We start from the raw sequence: 26,004 nt of genomic DNA, 5'->3' as shown, positions 1-26,004 counted from the left end.
GGCAAAATGTCAACATGGTAAAAAAGAATGCTGACAAGTCAGAGGACCTTGTTCCAGATAAGATCTGTGGTACCTACTAACTATGTGACTTTGGGCAATTAAGTCTCTTAATCTCACTTTCCTCTTCTTTTGGAGATCTCTTCAGTTAAAAATATGTGAACCATTGATCATAGCAGATTAAAGAAGGAAATAGTTAATAATTGTAAAATTCCTTGAATACAGGCACACATTCACCATTAAAGGAGCTATGAATTGTCCAAAAATTCAGAGAAACAATTTGGAATAATGTAAAAAAGTTTTTTCACTAAACCTCTTCAGTCCACTCATGTGTATCAAAATAGTCATAGCATCACTTTTTGGGGGAGGAAAAACTGGAAACAAAGTCGACATTAATCAGGTGGGACAAACTGGCCAAATAAGTTGTGGTGTATGAATGTAATGAAATATTATTGTGCTGTAGGAAAAGGCAAATTCATGTATCCCTTGTGACTTTCCTTGTCATGGTTTTGATATATCACAAGTTGGAATAAGAAAGTAAATGGGAATTTTGGAGGAATTTTATGGAAGCCACAGATGACATGGAGGCAAGAAGATGAGCCAGAAAAAATTTAGCAACTCAAATACATGCTTTATATTGTATAATATCAACATTAATATATCATCATATATTATAATAGTATATTATATTACTATATTATTATATTTTACGATATAATAATATATAAACATAAAATAACATTGATATTAATACTATAAATATTCACAATTTCTTTTTTAAAGTTAAAGTTTTTTAAAGTTAAAATAACTAAAAAGTTACATAAAAGGACATAAAAGCCATAAGATGATACAGCAAAACTAAAAAAGTAGTTATCTTAATATTGACTTTATACCTTAATATTGACCTATATATACCCTATCACCAAATAATTTACCTAAATTTTATAAGGTATTCTAAATACCCTATAAAAGAAAATGTTTAAATTCAGACTTTTTCTCCAGTATGAAGGAAGGGCAAAAAATTTTTACACAGTTTTTCCAGGTTTTGCAAGTGCTCTACCCCTAACCTCCTTGATATGAAAGGGATATCTATGTAATTAGATCAAAGAAAATTCAGAGAAGATAATCAAATTAATGCAAAGAAAAATAAGAACAAGGAGATGAATATACAGTGATTCAAATAATGTATGTGGAAAACATTAAAAAGTACTCAAATTAAAATGATCATTCTTGGTCCTAGAAGACTCCTATTAAAACACACCTATCTCTTCTGAGTAGAGAATTGAGGGACCACAAGATATTGAATGTAGCATATGTTATAAATGTAATTGCTAGGAAGGGACACCTTACCTTGTCTCTAGAAAGGCTTATAAAAGTGCTGTCCAACTAAGTTGACCTAGCTGAATATGACCTGGAAGTATCTTTCACAACTATGGCTAAAAAGGAAATATTTGAAGGGAAAAGATGATCATAAAAGATTAACTAGACAATTTCAGTTACATAAAATTAAAAATCTTTTGTTTGAGCAAAATCTTGCTAAATAAGAACAGAAACTATTGCATGGAGGAAATATTCTTTGCATCAAATGTATGTGACTAACTGAATATGATGCCTCGGTCTAGGATTTCTTTTTACTTTTTCAATGCCCCCAAAGAAAATTTTGAAAAAGAAGGCAAACCCAAAAGTCTTGTCTCTAAATAATTCCCTAATTTAAAAGTGAGAAAAATTCACAGAAGAGTGTGCTGATCTTTAGATGTAGTTATCAAAGATTTTGTCTCTGCTCTTTTCTTACCATACAACACTCTATCTTCCCATCATTGTGCTGACCTCCATACTTGGAATCTATTTCCTCATTACCACTCCTTCAGAATCCTTCTTCAAGACATTGTTCAAGGATCTTCTACATGAAGCCCAACCTGAACTCTTCAACTTGATAATTTTTTGTCTTCCTTTTCAAACTACCTACCTGGCATTTAGCTACTTTGTACTTTTTTGTTCTCTTTATATATATATATATATATAGTTAGCATTTAGCCTCAGTTACCTCATACAAGTAGGAGATTAGACTGAGATGGCCTCTAACATTCTTTCCAACTATAACTCTGTGATCTGATCAACATATCCAAAACTGAGCTTTTTTTTTTTGGTAAAAATATAAATTTGTCTTTACATACACTGATAATCTATTCTTCCCTCTGCCCCTTTCATTGAATAAAATAATTAAAATTAAAACATCTTCATCATAACCATACCTGGTCCAGCAAGACAAATTCCCATGTTGGATTTCCCCAATGCATTTAAAGTTCATCACTTCTCATAGTGGGCATGTGGCATGTTCCATCTTCAACCATCTGGACTCTTGATCTATCAACGAATTGATTGATCTTAGTTTTTCAAAACTGTTTTCCTCTTTGCTGTCATATAATTATTCTGCTCACTTAACTCGGCATCAGTTCAAAGGTAAACTTTCTATGTTTCTTCTGAAACTATCCATTTTAGTATTTCTTATGGCACAGGGATTCCATTTCATTAATATACCTTAGTTTAGCCATTTCCCAATAGAATGCCCCCAGTTTCCATTTACTGGTTACCAGGAAAAGAATTGCTATTTTAATACATATAGGTCCTTCTCTTTCTTTGATCTCTTTATGGCATACACCTATTAGAAGTAACCAGATATAAGGGTATACATGGAGTTTGTTAACTTTGCAGAATGGCCAGACTAACTCAAGTTCTCAATAGTGTTGCATCCCTTATGAAAAAGAAAAACCACTTTTGTAAAACATTTAATACAGAAACTGTATTTAATAATCCTCTGTATTTTAGCTATGTGTTCATAGAAGAATCCATAGGACTTAAAATTGGATAAATATCTTAGGGGACATCTAACTCAACCCCATCTTTTTACAAATGAAAAAACAGAAATGAATAGAAATTAAGTGGTTTTCCCAAGGTCACATAATTATCAAAGCCTTTCTTACTTTATGTTAAAATCCCATCATATTTATATATCACAATTTATTCAGCCATTCTCTAAGTATTAGGTGACCATCTTGTTTTCCATTCTTTTCTACAACAAAAAGCTCTATCATCAGTATTTTTATATTTATGATCCTTCTATATCTTTGACCTCTTTGGAATATATGTTGGAGGAAAGAGTATCTATAGTTTAGTGATTTTGGAGGTATAGTTCCAATTTACTTTCCAGAAAAGTTGGATCAATTCACAGTGCCACCATGCCTTAATATGCCTGTTACAATCCCTTCAAGTTTTTCCATTTTCTTCTTTACAATTTTTAGCAATACAGTGAGCATGGGGTGGAAACTCAAGAGTTTTTAAATGAGCATTTCTATTACTATTAGTAATTTGAAAGATTTTTTAAAAATATAGTTGTTGGCAGCTTGCTCATCTTCATTTGTTTGATTTTTCAATAATTTCTTATTCCCAATGACATACAATTTTTAACATTAGTTTTCTAAAATTTTGAGTTCTAAATTCCCTCTCAATCTCTTTGAAATAGCAAGCCACTTGATAGAGGTGATTGTGTGAGGTAAATATTTAGGGGACCTCCATCCAATTTACCCCAGTGACTCAACATAGTAGGAATCAGTCAGGTGCCTGAGGCTAGTGTCCCCTAGTATCCCAGCATCAGCTTTAGCATCCCAACTCAATGTTGCCAAGGAGGAAGAAGCTAACATTTTAAAAAGCCATCACAGGAAGTTGAGGACCTCTCTCTCTCTCTGGACCAGTCTCTGTAATAACTCTCCAGGCTAACTCTCTTTCCCTAAACCCTCTTCTCTGAGCTATTTTCTGGTGATCTTTGACAAGCTGCAGGTCAAAGTGCTGGCTGCAATGGAGGGTCTTTTCCCGCCCTAAAGTTAGAAAGGCTGAAACATATTTCTCTCTACTAATAAATGCTTGTAAATTTGGTAGTAAGCATCCAGACTGATTTTTATTTGTAACATTGCACATGAGGTGAGAATGTGAAGGATGATTTCAAGAAAAGTATGCTAGCAGTGTTACTGAAAGCAACAAGACAGAGGGATAACCATTTATTATGTTTTATTGAAGAACTAAAGATTTAAAGTTGTGCTTCTAGACCAATCATAAAATAAGTCTAGATTAAAAAGAAAAATGGTTAATTCCCCAATTGATAAATGGGCAAGGGACATGAATAGGCAGTTTTCAGATAAAGAAATCAAAACTATCAATAAGCACATAAAAAGTGTTCTAAATCACTTATAATTAGAGAAATGCAAATCAAAACAACTCTGAGGTACCACCTCACGCCTAGAAGATTGGCTAATCTGACAGCAAAGGAAAGTAATAAATGTTGGAGGGAATGTGTCAAAATTGGGATACTAATGCATTGCTGATGGACTTGTGAATTGATCCAACCATTCTGGAAGGTAATTTGGAATTATGCCCAAAGAGCTTTAAATAACTGCCTGCCCTTTGATCCAGCCATAGCACAGTTGGGTTTGTACCCCCAAAGAGATAATAAAAAAATGTGTACAAAAATATTTATAGCTGCACTCTTTGTTTTGGCAAAAAAAAAAATTGGAAAATGAGAGGGTGTCCATCGATTGGGGAATGGCTGAACAAATTGTGCTATCTGTTGGTGATGGAATACCATTATGCTCAAAGGAATAATGAATTGGAGAAATTTCATAACTGGAATGACCTCCAGGAAATGATGCAGAGTGAGAGGAGCAGAACCAGGAGAACATTATACACAGAGACAGATACACTGTGGTACAATTGAATGTAATGGGCTTCTCTATTAGCAGTAATGCAATGACCCAAGACAATTCTGAGGGACTTATGAGAAAGAATGATAACCACATTCAGAGAAAGAGCTGTGGAAGTAGAAACACAGGAAAAAAAAAAGGCATTTCCTTGATCACATGGGTTGAGGGGGATATGATTGGGGATGTAGACTTTCACTCTATTGCAAATATTAATAATATGGAAATAGGTCTTGATCAATAATACTTGTAAAACCCAGTTGAATTGTGCGTTGGCTATGGGAGAGAGGAGGAAAAAGGGGAGGGAAATAAAATGAATCATGTAACCATGGAAAAACATTCTAAATTAATTAATTAAATTTAAATTTTCTTTAAATTAAATTTTTTTTAGAAAATTTATTTAAAAAAAGAAAAAATTATTAGATGAGGAAAAAATCTTCATACCAAAATTTTCAGACAAAGCTTAGTATCTAAAATATGTGGGTAGATATGTGGTATGGCCAATTCATGAGTTCAAATATGACTTTAGACACTTAACTAGCTGTGTACCCCCAGAGAAATAATTTAATCCCATTTACCGCAGTTTCCTTATCTATAAAATGAGTTGGAGAAAGGAGCAGCAAACCACTCCAATATTTTTGCCAAAAAAACTTCATGAAGAGTCAGACAAAACTGAAAAGACTGAACAACAATAGAGAATATAAACTGTGTGTATGTGTGTATAACCAAAAGCCATTCCCCAATACAGAATTGGTCAAAGAATATAAACAAACAGTTCTTAAAAGAAAATTTGCAAACTATTAACAATTATATGAAAGAATATTCCAAATAACTAGTAGAGATTAATAAAAATGCCTATCAAAACAAAATAGCCCTGAAGTTTCACCTCACATCTCAAGAACAATAAATGCACATCAGTTGGGGAATGACTAAACAAATGATGATACATTATTTAGATAATATTGATGTGCTGTAAGAAGTGACAAATATTATAAATACAGAGAAGCATGAAGAAATTTATCCTAAGTACACAGAACCAAGAAAACAATATATACAATGACAACAATAAAAATAGATAAAAGAGCTAAAAAAATTTTGCAAGTTGTTGTAAAATTAAAAAGAATAAGTATGGACCCCAAAAAGAGATATAAGAAATCATCTGTCCTCACTCCTTTGCAGAACTGGTGAGTTCCCATGGATATGGAATATCATACATATTATCAGATTTGGTTTGATTTTATTGGTTTTTTCCTCTACCATTTTTTCTTTTAAAAAATGTGTTATTTAGGATGTTCTCTCCAGAAGAATGGGAAAAGGAGATGAATTTGGGGAAAATTTAGATGATTTTAAAAACAAAAACAAAAAATATACATATATCAATACAATTTTGTTTAAAACATTGACTGAATACTTGTGAACAATGTACATTTAGTAGTTGCATATCCAAAATAATAATTTGCAAGAGTAAATTATCAATATGCATTTTATCTCTCTAGAAAATGGCGATGCCCCCAAAAACCATTGTGGATTTCTTACGTGCTCATCGTTTAGTAAGTAAAATAGCTTATTTGATATTTCCCAAAGTATTTCATACCTATGTTGGTTATATGGATTTGCCTTAACTTCTTCAACTATTGGTGTCCTCCTTCCTTCACTACATTATATTTACTTTGCATATATTCCAGGTGTAATAAGCTATGATTCAGGACATATGAACATTGTCTCTCAACTAAGAGGCCCAAGCAACCTGGATTTATGCCATTGGGGAGCATTGTCTTATAGTGTGCACTTAGATTCTTCTTGAACTCTCTGCACTTATGCTTTCATTCTAGAGTAGAATTTATGAAGAAAAATTTTAATAACTTTTCCAATTACATATAATAAATTTTTTTAACGTTTTCCAAGATTATTATAATCCAAATTGTCTCTCTCTTTTCCTTACCTCCCTAACCCTCCCCGCTTCCTGAAGTGGTAAGCAATTTTATCTACACATATACATATTTATATATATGATCATGAAAAACACATTTTTCATATTGATCAAGCTGTGAGAGAATACTCATATAAAACCAAAACCACAAAATAAACATGCACACAAATAAAATATGGGTTTATTTTGTATACTGCAACTTTGCTGAAGTTATTAATTATATAAACTAGTTTTTAGGCATTTCTTTAATTATAACATCAAATTATTTGCAAGGAGTGATAGTTTAGTTTTCTCATTGCTTACCCCAATTCCTTCTATTTCTTATTCTTCCCATATTGCTGTTGCTAGCATTTCTAGTACAAAATTGAATTAAAATGTTGATAATGGGCATTTTTACTTCATCCCTGATATTTTTAGGAAAGCTTCTAGTTTATCCCCATTATAGATAATATTTGGTGATGGTTTTAGTCATATATTACTTATCCTTTTAAGGAAAGTTCCATATTTCTATGTTCTCTAATGTTTTTAAAAGGAATGGGTATTATATTTTATCAAAAGTTTTTTCTACATCTGTTGAGATAATCATGTGATTTCTATTGGCTTTGTTATTGATGTAGTCAATTTTGTTTATAATTTTCCCAATATTGACCAGCCATGCATTCCTGGTAAAAAGCCTACCTGGTCATAATGAATGATCCCTGTAATATATTGTATTCTTTTTTGCTAGTATTTTATTTAAGATTTTTTCATCTATATTCATTAAAGAAATTGGTCTATAATTTTCTTTTTCTGTTTTTGCTCTTCCTGACTTAGGTATCAGCCCTCTAGTTGTGCATATAGGAAATGTGGTAGTACTCCTTCACTATTTTCCCCAAATCATTTATATAATTTTAGGATTAATTGTTCTTTAAATGTTTAATAGAATTCATTAGTGAATCCATCTTTCCCCGAGTATTTTTTCATAGGGAGTTCATTGATGGCTTTGTTCATTTTTTTTTTGCTGAAATGGGATTACATAAGTATTCTATTTCCTCCTCTGTTAATCTGGGAAATTTATATTTTTATAAGTATTCATCAACTTCACTTAGATTGTCAGATTTATTGTCATATAATTAATTAGGCAAAATAGTTCCTAATGATTGTTTTAATTTTCTCTTCACTGGTGGAAATTTCATCTTTTCCACTTTTTATATTGGTCATTTAATTTTTTGTTTCCTTTTTAAATCAAATTAATCAATGGTTTTACTGTTTTATTAATTTTTTTTTCAGAAGATTAACTCCTCTAATTTATCAGTTTAGGGTTTTCTTACTTCAATCTTTTTAAATTTCTCCTTTGACTTTCAGGATTTCTAATTTTGTGTCTGTGGATTTTTATTTTGTTTTTTCCTCCCTAGTTTATTCACTTGCATGCCCAGTTCATTTATTTGCTTTTTCTCTATTTTATGGATATAAGCATTAAGAGATATTATTTTCCCCTAAATACTTTTTTGGTTACATCCCATAAATCTTGACATGTGGTTTCATTGTTGTCATTCTCTCCAATGAAATTAATAAATGTTTCTGTAATTTATTCTTTGACTCATCTTAGAATAAATTATTGAGTTTCCTATTAATTTTAATGTGTTTTACATGACCCTTTATTGATTATAATTTTTATTGAATTATCGCCTGGAAAAATGAATTTATTATTTCTACCTTTCTGCCATTGGTTGTGAGGTTTTTATGCCCTGATACATGGTCAGTTTTTGTGTAGGTGCCATGTAACACTTAGAAGAAAGCAGAGTCTTTTTTATTCCCATTCAATTTTCTCCAGAGATCTAGTAAATCTAAAATTTCTAAAATTTTACTCACCTCTTTACCTTCTTGTTTATTTATGTTTTGGTTGGATTTACCTAGGTCTGAGAGGAGAAAGTGGAGATCCCCACTAGTAAAGTTTTACTGTCTATTTCCTCCTGAAGTTCATTTAACTTCTTTTAAAAATTGGATGCTCTGCCATTTGGTGAAGATATGTTTACTATTTATATTGCTTCATTGTGTATGGTACTTTTCCCCAAAATTTCCCCCTCATCCTTTTTAATTATCTTTTTTGCTTTAGCTTTGTCTGAGATAATGATTGCTACTCTCTCTTGGATTTCAACTGAAGTGTAATAAATTCTGCTCTAGCCCCTTCCTTTACTCTGTGTCTGTTTCCCTACTTCAAATGTGTTTCTTGTATACAACATATAGTAGGATTCTGGCTTTTAACCCACTCTGTTATCTGCTTCCATTTTATGGGTGAGTTAAGGCCATTCACATTCATAGTTATGATTACCAACTATTCATTCCCTTCCATCTTCTTTTCCTCTTTTGATCCTACTCTCTCTCCTTTCACTCTATCCTTCCTCAAAAGTATTTTGCTTCTAACCACCATCTCCCCAAAATCACCTTTCTTTCTATTATTTCCTCCTTTTCTTATTCACTTATTGCTTCCCTATAGGGCATCATTGGTGAAGGTTTTCAATTTCTCATGCCCAGAGAGCAAGTTCAAGCTGTCTGTGAGACCCCCGCATTACCCAAGAGAGCAAAGGGAGGAAGTGCTTGCTCTGAGGGGCTGGACAGAGGGATAGGGTATACAAAAATGTCCTTGGACACTGGGAAGAGAGGGAACAGAGCAGCTACTCCATGCTTTGCCAACTCTGCTGTAAGGTAATATAGATTTCTATTCCCAACTGAATATGGATGTTATTCCCTCTCTGAGCCAGCTCTGTGAATAAGGTTTTAAGCATTACCCATCATCATTTCATCCTCGTGACTCTTAAGGTTAGATAATTTACCCCATTCTTCATCTCCCTCCTCTCTTCTCAATGCAATCCTCTTTTTGACCCCCCCCTTTTTTGGGGGCATCATGTCATCATAAACTGCTTATTCCCATACTTCTTTCCATACATACTCTTTCTAATCACCCTAATAACGATAAAATTCTTAAAAGTTACAAGTATCATCTTCCCATATGTAAACATTTTGACTTCATTGAATTCCTTAAGTTTTATCTTTCTCTTTCCTGTTTATCTTTCTATGCTTTCCTTCAACATATGTAGTATGTGAACATCAAATTTTTCATTCAGATCTGGTCTTTTCATCAAGAATACTTCAAAATCCTCTATTTCATTAAATGACCATTTTACTCCTGAAAAAATATACTCAGTTTTGCTGGGTAGATGATTCTTTGTTGTAAACCTAGTTCCTTTGCCTTCTAGAATATCATATTCCAAGCCCTCTGATCCTTTAATGTAGAAGCTGCTAAATCCTATGTAATTCTGACTGTAATTCTATAATATTTTAATTGTTTCTTTCTGCCTGCTTGCAATATTTTCTCTATGACCTGGGAGCTCTGGAAATTAGCTATTATATTCCTGAGAGTTTTCATTTATGGATCTATTTCAGGAGTGATTGGTGAATTCTTTCAATTTCTACTTTACTCTCTTATTCAAGAATATTAGGGCATTTTCTTTGATAATTTCTTGTTGATGTCTAGGCTTTTTTTTCCCGTAGTTTTCAAGTAGTCCAAGAATTCTTAAAATTAGCTCTCCTAAAATATTTATAGTCATGCTCCTTGTGGTGGCAAAAAAAAATTAGGAAATGAGGGGGTGTCCATCAATTAGGGAATGGCTGAACAAATTGTGGTTTCTGATGGTGATTGAATACTATTGTGCTGAAATGAATGATGAAATGGAGGAATTCCATGGGAACTAGAAAGATCTCTAGGAATTGATACAGAGCATAAAGATCAGAACCAGGAGAACATTTTACAGATACTGATACATTGTTGCACAATAGAATGTAATGGACTTCTCTGCCAGTAGCAATGCAATGACCCAGGACAATCCAGAGGAACTTATGAGAAAGAAGGATATCCATATCCAGAGAAAGAACAGTGGGAGCAGAAATGTAGAAGAAAAGCATAGGATCAATCATGTGGTTTGATGGGGATATGATTTGGATTTTGGTATTAAAAGATCATTCTACTACAAATATGAATAACATAGAAATAGGTTTTGAATAACGATATAGGAATAACCTAGTAGAAATCCTTGTTATGTCTGGAAGAAGGGAAAGAAGAGGGATAGGAAAAATCATGAATCATGTAATTATGGAAAAATATTCTAAATTGAAAAATAAAATAAAATCTAGTGTATACAACCAAAAAGAAGAAAAAAAATTATCTCTTCTGTACCTATTTTCTAGGTCAATTGTTTTTATATTGAGATATTACATATTTTCTTCTATTCTTCTATTTTTTGTTATATGGTTTCTTGATGTCCCATGAAGTCATTAACTTCTACTTGCCCAATTAAGAAATTATTTTCTTTATTGAGCTTTTGAATCTCCTTTCCTACTTTTTCCACTTGGCCAAGTTTGATTTTTAAAGGAATTGTTTTCTACCCGCATCACTTTCATTTACATTTCTCAGTTTTCTTCTGTCTCTTGATTTTTGAAATTCTTTTTGAGCTCTTCTAGAGGCTAGGACCAATTCCCATGTTTCTTTGAAGTATTGCATGTAGATACTTTGATATCCTTATCTCCATTTGAGTTTGTGGCTTACTCTTCCTTGTCTCCATAATAATTTTGTATGCCTGTTTTTTATATTTACTCATTTTCCCCAGGCTTTCCTTGACTTTTGTTTTTATCTTAAATGTGGACTTCAATCCCAGAGTAGAGTGAATAAATTCTTAAACATTTAGTTTTTTCTTGAATGTACCCTCAGATCTAGTTCCGTGTTTTTGTAAAATTCAGTTCTTCCAAGACAGTATAATGACCTGTGGGCCAAGAACTCTGGAAGCCTCTACCTACTGCTGATTCAGTTTCCCTCTGGACTTGCTGTTGACTTCTAAGACTAGGTACACTCTCAGACTGAGCCCTCACTACCTACTTGCAGTAGTGCTCAAAGGTCTCATCATTGGATTGTGCTGGGATTCCCATCCTCAGTGGGGGTTTTTGCTGGGGCTTGGAACTTTGAAGGAAAATCAGGGTGTGCTCTGCTATTGGCTTAGGTAGGGTCTTGGGGTTTTTACTGCTGGTCTGGGCATAGGTTTAGTACCTCAAACAGTGGGGCAAGGGTTATTCCAGGATCCTTGGTGCTCTGTAGACTGTTCCCCCTCACTTCAGTGAAACAGACCTTCTCACCCTGTCTTCCAAGTTATCTTTTTAGGAAAACTGCTTCACCCCATACCTTTGTTAATTCTATCACTCTAATATTTATTTTGAAACTTTTATTTTAAGGTGTATTAGAGGGGATTTTCAGAGAGGCTCACCTTGTCCATTCCTCTACTCTGTTATCTTGATCCTTCCTCCAGGGAAATCTTTTTAACAATGTTTAGGAATGGATCCTATCTAGTGTCTACCCAAAAAGTATTAACAAGGTCCATTACTTTAAACGATACATAGTAAATCAATTTTAGAGCAGCTTTTTATTTTCTCCACATCCTCCTCCTACCACACCATAAAGACATATAAGTTCATAATGACAAATATTTAAAGCATGATACAATAACTAATCATTCCTATTATACTTTTCTGGGTTGTTGATGCTGAAAACATTCAAGCATTAAAAACACTTTGTGATACTACTGGACAAGTCTTTCATTTTTGCCTCACTTCTGCACTGTGTGATTCTTCATTCAATATCCTCTTGTAAGCCAGGCCATAGTTTGGCCTTTTCTCTTTACTATGGCCATGTTCTCTTTTATTAATTTTGCTCAGTAACTATCACCCAGGCACAAGAACTTCTGCCATCTTATATTCTGGAGGTTTCACTTTTTAATTCTTGCTGCTGAGATGTGTTGGATATATATATATAGAGAGAGAGACCATACCATGCTGATGACTTATGTGGGTTTATTTGGTGTCCTGCAACTTTGCTACAGTTGTTGATTATTTTCTTCTATTTTGTCAGTCTTTTGACTTTGCTTTATTAATTCTTGCTGTTTTGCCACATCATTGACTTCTAATTGCCTAATTATGTCTTTAAAGTCTGGTTTTCTGCTATGATCTTTTGATTTTCCTTTTTGGTATGGTCTATCCTGCATTTTGTGTCTTCCAACTGTTTTTCCAATTGGTCATTCTTGTCCTTTAAACTGTTATTTTCTTTTTGAACTATTTCCTACTTTTCTTGCCAGAAACTTCAATCTTTCTGAAAAGCTCCAATTTAAATTCTTCAAGAGCTTGTGGTCAATTTCAATTTTTTGGAAGGTTTTGGTGCATTTATTTGTATTTCCTCTTCTGGTATTTCCTATATAGTCTGGATTGTTCCTATATAAAAATTATACAGGGTCAAAACCTTGTTTTTCTTGGTGTGTTGGGAAGTTATTGTTCCTGGGCACTGTTTATCATCACTATGGTGGTTTTTCCTTCCCTTTGTAACTTTAGAAATTAGTTTCTCTGTTAAAAGTATTATATATTTTAAAGGTTTATTAAAGATTAAGAAATAAAGAAAATACAAAATAAGAAACCATGTGCCTAGGAGGGCCAAAAGGCCCATTCACTTTCACTTACTACATCTTGAGAGACCTATGTGCTTAGAAGCAAAGCAGAGAGAGGAGGGGCATAGGCGGTACAGTCAGTTTAAATACCCTTTTTACTCTCAGTCCAGGTGAGGACCTCCGGTGAGATTTCAGGGAATTCTGAGAACTACAAAGGACTTCTGGTAATTGAAGTCCATGATTCACATCTCCATTTTACATTTCCCCATTTGAGCCTTATTGGGAAAGATTTTCCCCAAAAGGATCATGAAAACATAATCAACTTAAAGATTACAATAATTTGAGGATAAGAGCAAAAAAGAACAAAACCAATAATTGCTAGACGCATTGACAAAAACCCAGTTGGGGGCAGTCCCCTTTGGCATGAAAATATCCATTCAAATAAATGTTTAATAAACCACACCCAAAGTTCATTCTTGATCTTCTCTTGCAGCTTGTGGTCTGGAGGCATCTTCATGATGTCTTCTCCAAACAGTTCAGTTTCTGGATTTGGAATGGTAGCATGTTTCTTCTTCTTCTTCTTTTTTTTTTTTGAAAAAATTATTTAATCAGTCAATTTAGAACATTATTCCTTGGTTACAAGAATCATATTCTTTCCCTCCCCTACCCCTCCCGCCAATGCGCAATTCCACTGTTGTTTTTTTTTTCCCTTTAAAACATTATTTTATTTGGTCATTTTCAATTATTCATTGGAAACAAAAATCATTTTCTTTTCCTCCCCCCCCCCCCATAGCCGACTCACAATTCCACTGGGTATCACATGTGTCCTTGATTCGAACCCATTTCCATCTTGTTGGTATTTGCATTAGGGTATTCATTTAGAGTCTCTCCTCAATCATATCCCCTCCACCCCTATAGTCAAGCAGTTGCTTTTACTGAGTGTTTTTACTCCAACAGTTTGTCCTCTGCTTGTGGATAGTGTTTTTTTCTCCTAGATCCCTGCAGATTGTTCAGGGACATTGCATTGACACTAATGGAGAAGTCCATTACGTTCGATTGTACCACAGTGTATCAGTCTCTGTGTACAATGTTTTCCTGGTTCTGCTCCTTTCGCTCTGCATCACTTTCTGGATGTTGGTCCAGTCTTCATGGAATTCCTCCACTTTATTATTCTTTTGAGCACAATAGTATTCCATCACCAACAGATACCACAATTTGGTCAGCCATTCCCCAATTGAAGGGCATCCCCTCGTTTTCCAATTTTTGGCCACCAAAGAGTGCAGCTATGAATATTCTTGTACAAGTCTTTTTCATTATTATCTCTTTGGGGTACAAACCCAGCAGTTCTATGGCTGGATCAAAGGGCAGACAATCTTTTATCGCCCTTTGGGCATAGTTCGAAATTGCCCTCCAGAGTGATGCAGAGCGAGAGGAGCAGAACCAGGAGAACATTGTACACAGAGACTAATACACTGTGGTATAATCGAACGTAATGGACTTCTCCATTAGTGGCGGTGTAATGTCCCTGAACAACTTGCAGGGATCCAGGAGAAAAAAACACCATTCATAAGCAAAGGATAAACTATGGGAGTGGAAACACCGAGAAAAAGCAACTGCCTGAATACAGAGGTTGAGGGGACATGACAGAGGATAGACTCTAAATGAACACTCTAATGCAAATACTATCAACAAAGCAATGGGTTCAAATCAAGAAAACATCTAATGCCCAGTGGACTTACGCGTTGGCTATGGGGGGTGGGGGGGGAGGAAAAGAAAATTATCTATGTCTTTAAAGAATAATGCTTGGAAATGATCAAATAAAATATATTAAAAAAAAAAAAAAGAAATTGCCCTCCAGAATGTTTGGATCAATTCACAATTCCACCAGCCATGAATTAGTTTCCCAACTTTGCCACATCCCCTCCAGCATTCATTACTTTATTTTGCTGTCATGTTAGCCAGTCTGCTAGGTGTGAGGTGATACCTCAGAGTTGTTTTGATTTGCATTTCTCTGATTATAAGAGATTTAGAACACTTTTCCATGTGCTTATTAATAGTTTTGATTTCATTATCTGAAAGCTGCCTATTCATGTCCCTTGCCCATTTTTCAATTAGAGAATGGCTTGATTTTTTTGTACAATTGATTTAGCTCTTTGTAAATTTGAGTAATTAAACCTTTGTCAGATGTTTTTATGAAGATTGTTTCCCAATTTGTTTCTTCCCTTCTGATTTTAGTTACATTGGTTTTGTTTGTACAAAACCTTTTTAATTTGATGTAGTCAATATTATTTATTTTAAATTTTGTGACTCTTTCTAAGTCTTGCTTGGTTTTAAAATCTTTCCCTTCACAAAGGTCTGACATGTATACTATTCTGGGGTTGCCTAATTTATTTATAGTTTCCTTCATTATGTTCATGTCATTCACCCATTCTGAATTTATCTTGGTGTAGGGTGTGAGGTGTTGATCCAAACCTAATCTCTCCCACATTGTCTTCCAATTTTCCCAGTGGTTTTTATCAAATACTGGATTTTTGTCCCAAAAGCTGGGGTCTTTGGGTTTGTCATAGACTGTCTTGCTGTGGTCATTTACCCCAAGTCTATTCCACTGATCCTCCTTTCTGTCTCTTAGCCAGTACCAAATTGTTTTGATGACGACTGCTTTATAGTATAGTTTGAGATATGGGATTATAAGTCCACCTTCCTTTGCATTTTTTTTTCATGATTTCCCAGGATATCCTTGATCTTTTGTTTTTCCAAATGAAATTAATTATGTTTTTTTCTAATTCAGTAAAGAAGTTTTTTGGTAGTTCAATGGGTATGGCACTAAATAAGTGAATTAATTTGGGTAGAATTGTCATTTTTATTATGTTAGCTCATCCCACCCATAAGCAAAAAATGTTTTTCCAATTGTATAAATCTAGTTTTAACTTTGTGGAGAATGTTTTGTAGCTGTGTTCATATTGTTCCTGTGTTTGACTTGGCAGATAGATTCCTAAGTATTTTATATTGTCTAGGGTGATTATAAATAGTATTTCTCTTTCTAATTCTTGCTGCTGAAATGGGTTAGAGATATATAGAAATGCTGATGACTTATGCGGGTATATTTTGTATCCTGCAACTTTGCTAAAGTTGTTCATTATTTTGAGTAACTTTTTGGTTGATTCTCTAGGATTCTTTAAGTAAACCATCATATCATCCGCAAAGAGTGATAGCTTGGTCTCCTCATTGCCAATTTTAATACCTTCAATTTCTTTTTCTTCTCTAATTGCTACTGGTAGTATTTCTAGTACAATGTTAAATAATAGAGGTGATAATGGGCATCCTTGTTTCACTCCTGATCGTATTGGGAAGGATTCTAGTTTATCCCCATTTCAGATGATATTGGCTGATGGTTTTAGATATATACTGTTTATTATTTTTAGGAAAGGCCCTTCTATTCCTATACTTTCTAGTGTTTTCAATAGGAATGGGCGTTGTATTTTGTCAAAGGCTTTTTCTGCATCTATTGAGATGATTATGTGATTTTTGTCAGTTTGCTTGTTAATATGGTCAATTATGTGGATGGTTTTCCTAATGTTGAACCATCCTTGCATTCCTGGTATGAATCCTACCTGATCATAGTTGATAACCCTTGTGATGACTTGGTGGAGTCTTTTTGCTAGTATCCTTTTTAAGATTTTTGCATCTATATTCATTAGGGAGATTGGTCTATAATTTTCTTTTTCTGTTTTTGACCTGCCTGGATTTGGGATCAGAACCATGTTTGTGTTGTAAAATGAATTTGGTAGAACTCCTTCTTGGCTTATTCTGTCAAATAGTTTGTTTAATATTGGGATTAGTTGTTCTTTGAATGTTTGATAGAATTCATTTTTTAATCCATTTAGACCTGGGGATTTTTTCTTGGGGAGTTTTTTGATGGTTTGTTCAATTTCTTTTTCTGATATGGGGTTGCTTATGTAAATTATTTCTTCCTCTTTAAGTCTAGGCAATTTATATTTTTGTAAGTATAAGTATTCATCCATATCACCTAGATTTCCATATTTGTTGCTATATAATTGGGCATAGTAGTTTTTAATGATTGCCTTAATTTCCTCTTCATTAGAAGTGAGGTCTCCTTTTTCATCTTGGATATTGTCAATTTGGTTTTTTCTTTCCTTATTTTTAATTAGACTGTCTAGTACTTTGTTTATTTTATTTGTTTTTTCAAAGTTCCAGCTTCTAGTCTTATTTATTAAATCAATAGTTCTTTGACTTTCAATTTTATTAATTTCTCCTTTGAGTTGTAGGATCTCTAGTCTCCTTCTAAGGATTTTTAATTTGTTTACTTTCTAATTTTTTAATTTGCATGCCCAATTCATTGACCTCTGCTCTTCTTAATTTATTAATATATGAACTCAAGGATATAAATTCCCCCCCCCCCCCGAGTACTGCTTTGGCTGTACTCTGTAGGATCTAAAAGGATGTCTCATCATTGTCATTTTCTTCAATGAAGTTATTAATTGTTTCTATGATTTGTTCTTTAACTAACTGGTTTTGGAGAATCGTAGTGTTTAATTTCCAATTAATTTTTGATTTACCTCTCCATGTTCCCTTAGTAATTATTATTTTCATTGCATTGTGATCTGAGAATGTTGCATTTATTATTTCTGCTCTTTTGTACTTGTTTGCAATTTTTTTTAAAACCCTTACCTTCCTTCTTGGAGTCAATACTGTGTATTGGCTCCAAGGCAGAAGAGTGGTAAGGGCTAGGCAATGGGGGTCAAGTGACTTGCCCAGGGTCACACAGCTGGGAAGTGTCTGAGACCAGATTTGAACCTAGGACCTCCTGTCTCTAGGCCTGGCTCTCAATCCACTGAGCATCCAGCTGCCCCCGTTTGCAATGTTTTTATGCCCTAATACATGGTCAATTTTTGTGAATGTACTATGTGCTGCTGAAAAGAAGGTATATTCCTTTTATTTGTCCCTATTTATTTTTCTCCACTTTCTCCACTTCTCTTACCTCTTTCTTATTTATTTTTTAGTTTGATTTGTCTAGTTTGGATAGAGGAAGGTTCAGGTCTCCGACTAGTATAGTTTTTCTATCTATTTCATCCTTGAGCTCCTCTAGTTTCTCCTTTAGAAATTTGGATGCTATGCCATTTGGTGCATACATGTTGAGTACAGATATTTCTTCATTGTCTATACTGCCTTTTATCAGGATGTAATTACCTTCCCTATCTCTTTTAACTAGATTTATTTTTACTTTGGCTTTGTCCAATATCATGATTGCTACTCCTGCCTTCTTTTTATCATTCGATGCCCAATAGATTTGGCTCCATCCTCTGGCTTTCACTCTATGCGTATCTACCTTCCTCGTGTGTGTTTCTTGCAGACAGCTTTTGGTAGGGTTTTGGATTCTAATCCACTCTGCTATTCGCTTGCGTTTTATGAGTGAGTTCATTCCATTCACTTTCAAAGTTATGATTACTTGCTGTGTATTACCCAGCATTTTTATTTCTACTCCTGTTTCTACCTTTTCTTCTTTCACTATTTCCTTCTACAACAATGTTTGTTTTTAATCAGTCCCCCTAGTAGTTCCCACCCTTATTTTACTTCCCTTTCTACCCCCTCCCTTTTTATTCCCCCCCCTTATTTTCCCTATAGTATTTCTAAAATTAACCCCTCTACCCCTTCCTCCCTTGTACTGCTTCCCTCCCCACCAATCCATTTGTTTCCCTTCTACTCCCCTATAGGGTGCAAATCTATTCTCTGCCCCAATGGATTGGATTGTTCTTCCCTCTTTGGGTCAATTTCAAAGCACATAAGAGTTCAGTATTTCCTATCTCCAACCTCTTTTCCCTTCTAGTGTATCAATGTCCTCCCCCCTCCCACCATGAGCTTCTTTGTGACATATAAATTTACCCCCATTTGTTTCTTTTCCCATTTCTTTTAATATTAACCTATTTTTTAGCTCTAGTTATATATATGTATATATATATGCATATACATGTGTATGTATTTATGCATGCATATATCTATATACCTATTTATGTCTTGTCCTTTCATCCTATACAGTTTGTCACTGTTCCCTCTAAATGTACTTCTTTTTGCTGCACAGGTAATACCATTTTTTAAGAGTTACCAATGACGTCTTTTCTCCTAGGGATACATATCATTTTAACTTATTTAGTCTCTTAATAATTTTGTTTTCTTTTGTTTTGTTTTTCTTTTTTCCCTCTTTTTAAATTACCTTTTGATGATTCTCTTGAGTTCTGGGCTTGGATATCAAATTTTCTGTTCAGGTCTGGTCTTTTCTTTATGAATTCTTGGAATTCTTCTATTTTGGTGAATGACCATACTTTCCCCTATAAGAATATAGTCCGTTTTGCTGGGTAGTTGATTCTTGGTTGTAGACCTAGTTCCCTTGCTTTCCGGAATATCATATTCCATGCCTTTCGGTCCTTCAGTGTGGATGCAGCCAGATCCTGCGTTATCCTCACTGTGGTTCCATGGTATCTGAATTACTTATTCTTGGCAGCTTGTAATATCTTTTCTTTGTTCTGATAGTTCTTGAATTTGGCTATAACATTCCTGGGTGTTGTCAGTTGGGGACTAAGTACAGGAGGTGATCTGTCTCTCAATCTCCACTTTTCCCTCTTGTTCTAGGATATCGGGGCAGTTTTCTTTAATAATTTCCTGTAGTATGATGTCCAGGCGTTTTCTTTTGTCATGGCCTTCTGGTAGACCAATGATTCTTAAATTGTCTCTCCTTGAATGATTTTCTAAATCCTCTGTTTTGTGAATGAGATGCTTCATATTTTCCTCAATTTTTTCATTCTTTTGGTTTTGTTTTATAGCGTCTTGCTGCCTTTTGAGGTCACTTGATCCTAGTTGTTGTATTCTGGTTCTTAAAGACTGGATTTCATCCTTGGTTTTTTGGTCATCCTTTTCTTTTTGGTCTGATTTTCTTTGGAGGTCATCTTTCATCCTCTTTACCTTGTCTTTCATCTCCTTTTTCTCATCTTTCATCTTCTTCACCTCATCTTTCATCTTCTTTTTTTTTAATATATTTTATTTGATCATTTCCAAGCATTATTCGTTAAAGACATAGATCATTTTCTTTTCCTCCCCCCCCACCCCCCATAGCCGACGCGTAAGTCCACTGGGCATTAGATGTTTTCTTGATTTGAACCCATTGTTTTGTTGATAGTATTTGCATTAGAGTGTTCATTTAGGGTCTATCCTCTGTCATGTCCCCTCAACCTCTGTATTCAGGCAGTTGCTTTTTCTCGGTGTTTCCACTCCCATAGTTTATCCTTTGCTTATGAATGGTGTTTTTTTCTCCTGGATCCCTGCAAGTTGTTCAGGGACATTACACCGCCACTAATGGAGAAGTCCATTACGTTCAATTATACCACAGTGTATTAGTCTCTGTGTACAATGTTCTCCTGGTTCTGCTCCTCTCACTCTGCATCACTTCCTGGAGGTTGTTCCAGTCTCCATGGAACTCCTCCACTTTATTATTCCTTTTAGCACAATAGTATTCCATCACCAACATATACCACAGTTTGTTCAGCCATTCCCCAATTGATGGGCATCCCCTCATTTTCCAGTTTTGGGCCACCACAAAGAGCGCAGCTATGAATATTTTTGTACAAGTCTTTGTGTCCATTATCTCTTTGGGGTACAGACCCAGCAGTGCTATGGCTGGATCAAAGGGTAGATATTCTTTTGTCGCCCTTTGGGCATAGTTCCAAATTGCCCTCCAGAATGGTTGGATCAGTTCACAACTCCACCAGCAATGAATTAATGTCCCCACTTTGCCACATCCCCTCCAGCATTCATTACTTTCCTTTGCTGTTATGTTAGCCACTCTGCTAGGTGTGAGGTGATACCTCAGAGTTGTTTTGATTTGCATCTCTCTGATTATAAGAGATTTAGAACACTTCTTCATGTGCTTGTTAATAGTTTTGATTTCTTTATCTGAGAACTGCCTATCCATTTCCCTTGCCCATTTATCAATTGGAGAATGGCTTGATTTTTTGTACAATTGATTTAGCTCATTATAAATATGAGTAATTAAACCTTTGTCAGAGGTTTCTATGAAGATTTTTTCCCAGTTTGTTGTTTCCCTTCTGATTTTAGTTACATTGGTTTTGTTTGTACAAAAGCTTTTTAGTTTGATGTAGTCGAAATTATTTATTTTACATTTTGTGATTCTTTCTATTTCTTGCTTGGTTTTAAAGCCTTTCCCCTCCCAAAGGTCTGACATGTATACTATTCTGTGTTTACCCAATTTACTTATGGTTTCCTTCTTTATGTTTAAGTCACTCACCCATTTTGAATTTATCTTGGTGTAGGGTGTGAGGTGTTGATCTATTCCTAGTCTCTCCCACACTGTCTTCCAATTTTCCCAGCAGTTTTTATCGAATAGTGGATTTTTGTCCCAAAAGCTGGGATCTTTGGGTTTATCGTATACTGTCTTGCTGAGGTCGCTTTCCCCCAGTCTATTCCACTGATCTTCCTTTCTGTTTCTTAGCCAGTACCAAATTGTTTTGATGACTGCTGCTTTGTAATATAGTTTTAGGTCAGGGACTGCAAGGCCCCCATCATATGTGTTTTTTTTTCATTATTTCCCTGGATATCCTTGATCTTTTGTTTCATCTTTCATCTTCTTTGCCTCATCTTTCATCTCCTTTGCCTCATTTTCCAGATGGTTGATTTTGGCTTTCAAGACACTATTTTCTGTTTCCAGATGATTTATCTTAGTTTTTAAGTTCTTTTCCCAATTGTATTCAGCCTCTCTTAATTGTGTTTTGAATTGCATTTTGAGTTCTTCCAAAACCTGTATCCAGTTTGCTGCGATTTCTGATTTTTCCTTTGCTGATCCCTCCCCTTCTGTTTCATTCGCTCTTTGCTTGTTTCCTGTACAGAAGCTGTCTATTGTAATTTCTTTCTTCTTTTTCTGTTGTTTGCTCATGTTTATCCATTCTTTGCTCCCCATATTTGTCTGTGCTCTTGCTCCTCTCATTTTTTTTTGGTTTTGGGGCTATCAGTCTCCCTTCTTGGAGCTTTGTCAGATCTCTTGGTACAGTCTCTGGGGGAGGAATTTTGGCTTCCTTGTCCTCTGGAGGCTATTGATCGGATTAAGTTCAACTGGGTTGGGCTGTATGTGTTCTGAGGCTGAAGACTCTTAGAAGACTGGAGCCAAATGGAAAGTCTCAGCCGCCCAGGCTCTCTCCAGTTCTCTCCAGCTGCTTCTCCACTGACTGTGTTCCACACTCTGAGCCTGGCACAGCACTATCCCCAAGGTACACCAGTGCCTTTGCCCATGCAGAAGTCCCTGTCCTTGCGGGAAGCCCTGTACTCTAGGGGGAGAGGGGTCCTGGCTTCCCTGAGCTCTGAGGACTCCTAATGGCATTAGGTTCAACTGGGTTGGTCTGGATGTGCCCTGAGACAAAAACCTCTGGTGAGACTGAAGCTAGATGGAAGGACCGAGCCACGGGGCTGCAGGCTCTTTGATCTCTCTCTGGCTGCTTTCCTGCTGCCTGTGTTGGACGCTCTGAGCCTGGCCCAGCCCTGCTCTCAAGGTACACCCTCCAGACCAGCACCTTTGCCCACCCAGAGTTTCCTGCTGCCGCTGGGGGTTCAGTGCTCTGGGTTGGGGGGGGAGGGGTCCTGGGACCTTCCTTCTGCCTTCTCCATAGACCCAAATATTCTCGGATTCCGGCTTTTTGGGGGGGGGCATACTTTTGAATTGAGTCCAGATGGAGTGTTCCTTGCCTCAGTCCTGTTGTTAAGTTTGAAATTCAGTGCCCTAGGAGTGTTCAGTTTGTGATCGGTAAGGAAGGGTTTTCAGAGGTCTGAACTTTTGCTGCTTCTAAGCCTCCATCTTGATTCTAGAGAGGTAGCATGTTTCTTAACCTAAAATTCTTCTTAAAAGGAATTTAAACTTTGCAATTTAAAATAATAATGTTTTTACATTCCCCTGTTAAAAGGGTGATTGAAAAACACAGGATCACTTAGGGATGCATGACTGAGTTTTGAGGTATATGAATCAATTTGCAAGAGGAATTAAAAAGACATCAGAAAAAATCCAAATAAAAAATTTCTGGCTGAAAATATAGACTATCAAAGCCTTATGTGTAAAAATTCCAAGTAAAGGAAAAATAAATCTACAATAGGTCCTTGAATCAGGGCCCTATTAAAATGATCTAAGTAGTGATGCATTTACCCAGTGAGTAGCCAGGACTACAGAAAGTTCGCCACCACTATGAAGGACAGAAAAGGGATTGGATTATAAGAAGCCAAGTAGGAGCCAAGTTAAGGATACTCATCTGTAAGTATTTTCAGAGTGAGTGTGGATACAAGGAAGGCATACATCTTAAAGTATGTTAAGAGTTGAAAACTTGAGTCTTCACACTATGTTCAAGTCCTTTGTATTGGCTTGGAAGTGCATCAATCCATTCAGGATTGGTTTATCTTTGGCCCTGTATAATGGCTCTTTTGTATATCTCATCCTGCAATCAGACAGAATCATTAAGCAGAATCCCATAATTTTTTAAAAATAATTAGTAGCATCATTTTTATAGTCTCAAGCTTTTGGGGTATGCATTGACATTATAGCAAATGTATTTTAAACTTATATTACTGCAAAATCAAAAAGTTAAAGAAAATCTTAATGCTTGTGACATGTGCTTCAAATATAAAAAGGAAAGAAAAATATACTGAAATAGAATATTGCACATTTGAGAAAAATATAATAAAAGAGTTTTAAAAATAAAAAATACCACTTATGATCATTGACACACTGTGTCAGCTAAGAAAATATAGAATACAAGGCTTTCTCACCAAAAATGAGATCTATTTCCTCTTCATATCTGGCCATGATCCACTGTGAGTACAAGCAAATGAATTTCGCAAGGTAATTTTTTTACATAAAGAACAGTATTACAAATATGTTCTCCCCAAATTCTCAATAGTCCAGTTAATTACAATAACAAACAAACCCACTATCATATTTCACATAAGTTGCTGTATGGCATTTTTTAAAAGCCTATGAACTGATGGATATTTGTCACAATTTTTACAAACATAGCAAATCTTTCAACCTTGGTAAACATATTTTTAAACAAAGTAAAACTTATTTTGGGTTTTGAACTTCATCAAGAATTCTAGATATCATTCTGGTGGAAGTAAAATGAGCTGAATTGTTATAAATGAGAGATGCTCTGCTTTGGGGAGTCTTCCAGGGGTTCTATATGCCCTGGGATTAACTTCCCTACTTCCATTCACATTCTTATATGTGGGAGTTGGGAGTTATAATTGTATTTTACTTCAGTTACTAAAATGGGCCTTACCTCGTGTTAGGGGCAGGCAATATGACCAGAGATTGTTAAGAAAAAAAAATCTAAAAATTGTGTCTAAAGAACCCTTAAAATCAATTTGAGATATTTAGATCATTAAATTTTCCAAAGGTTGTTATAGCAATTGTCTGATGGAGTCCATCTATCCTCTATGTGACAATTTACAAAGTCAAAAATAGAAAAGCTGTTTTTATATGGGCCTACTCAATAATGTTTGTTCAGTATGGTTATAGGGGAAAAGCAACAGAATTTAACAGTAGTTAAAACCCAGTACATTAAACTTATTCAGTGTAACAGAATAGTATTGGATGCAGTAATATATGAACTTAAAATCACAAAGTTAAACCTTAAACAAAACAATCAGCAAAATGCAATAGAATACAGAGATTTTTATAAAACATGGTGTCTGAAATACCTTAAAAATATAACCTCCAGTCTCTTTAAAGTTCCTTGTTTTTTATCCATTTAGATGCCTATTGTCAGAAGGCAAAAGATTCATACGGGCTAGGCAATGGGGGTTAAATGACCTGCCCAGGGCCACACCACCAGGAAGTATCTGAGGCTAGATTTCAACCAAGGACCTCCAGTCTCTAAGTCTGGCTCTCAATTCACTGAGCCCCTGAGCTGCTTCCCCATAGTGAGGGTGTTAGGAATCTCAAATTTTGCCAAAGAATTGTAAGGAGTTGATTTTTTCCCCTGGCTCCCAGGTGAGCTAAGTGAAAGAATCAATACAGTCAAAAGATATCCTCTTAAAGTAGATATGCTTTAAGTTCAAAAGTCTCTTCCTTCTCCTCTTTCTCCACCCCCTGTGATTCCCTGCCCCCAGTCCATGTGGTGGCTAATAGTAGCCTAAGGAAAAATCATCCCCATTTTTACCAGCCGGTGGAAGTGAGTCTTGGGCCTGAGGCAATGAGCAATCTGCTCCGAGGCTAGAGTTAGCTGGGGCTGGGCGGGCAGGTCACCAGGTGATTGAGATCTGGGTCAAAAAGGTCTGGATTCTGGGACCAGGTGAGAGAGAGAGAGAGACCAGGAGGGGCAGCTGGAGCAGGAGCCATTTGAATCACACAGGTCCAGATCAAGAGGCTTTTCTGAAAATTCTTGGAGGAACTTGACTTAAAAAATCACTATCTAGTCACTGGCTATTAAAAGTTGAACTTAGTAACAGTAGAGAAAAGATCAGAAGATTGAAGGTATTTCATCACAACCGATGTGGTTGACCAAACTGTAACATTAGAAATTAGTTTCTCTGCTAAAAGTATTATATTTTTAGAGGTTTATTAAAGATTAAGAAATAAAGAAAATACAAAATAAGAAAGCATGTGCCTAGGAGGGCTGAAAGGCCCATTCAATTTCACTTACTACATCTTGAGAGACATATGTGCTTAGAAGCGGAAGCAGAGAGAGGGGGCGTAGGTGGTACAGTCAGTTTAAATACCCTTTTTGCTCTCAGCCCAGATGAGGACCTCCAGTGAGATTTCAGGGAATTCTGGGAACTACCAAGGACTTCTGGGAATTGAAGTCCGGGG

The 26,004-nt window shown here is 35.3% G+C and overlaps 1 protein-coding gene across 2 annotated transcripts in view; it reads left to right on the top strand.

The window, feature by feature from the left end:
- Positions 1-26,004, top strand: part of FAM227B (family with sequence similarity 227 member B) — a 319,277-nt gene that overhangs the window by 6,075 nt on the left and 287,198 nt on the right. For both annotated transcript variants that reach the window (XM_056810170.1, XM_056810172.1), the window contains exon 2: positions 6,242-6,295. In XM_056810170.1, coding sequence (XP_056666148.1) covers positions 6,245-6,295 — 51 coding nt within the window. In that variant the 5' untranslated portion in view covers positions 6,242-6,244. The remainder of the gene's footprint in view (positions 1-6,241; positions 6,296-26,004) is intronic.

This window comes from Monodelphis domestica, chromosome 1 (genome assembly GCF_027887165.1).
Source record: "Monodelphis domestica isolate mMonDom1 chromosome 1, mMonDom1.pri, whole genome shotgun sequence".
NCBI lineage: Eukaryota > Metazoa > Chordata > Mammalia > Didelphimorphia > Didelphidae > Monodelphis > Monodelphis domestica.
The sequence above is the reverse complement of the archived record's forward strand: the minus strand, read 5'-3'. Positions and strand labels throughout refer to the sequence as shown.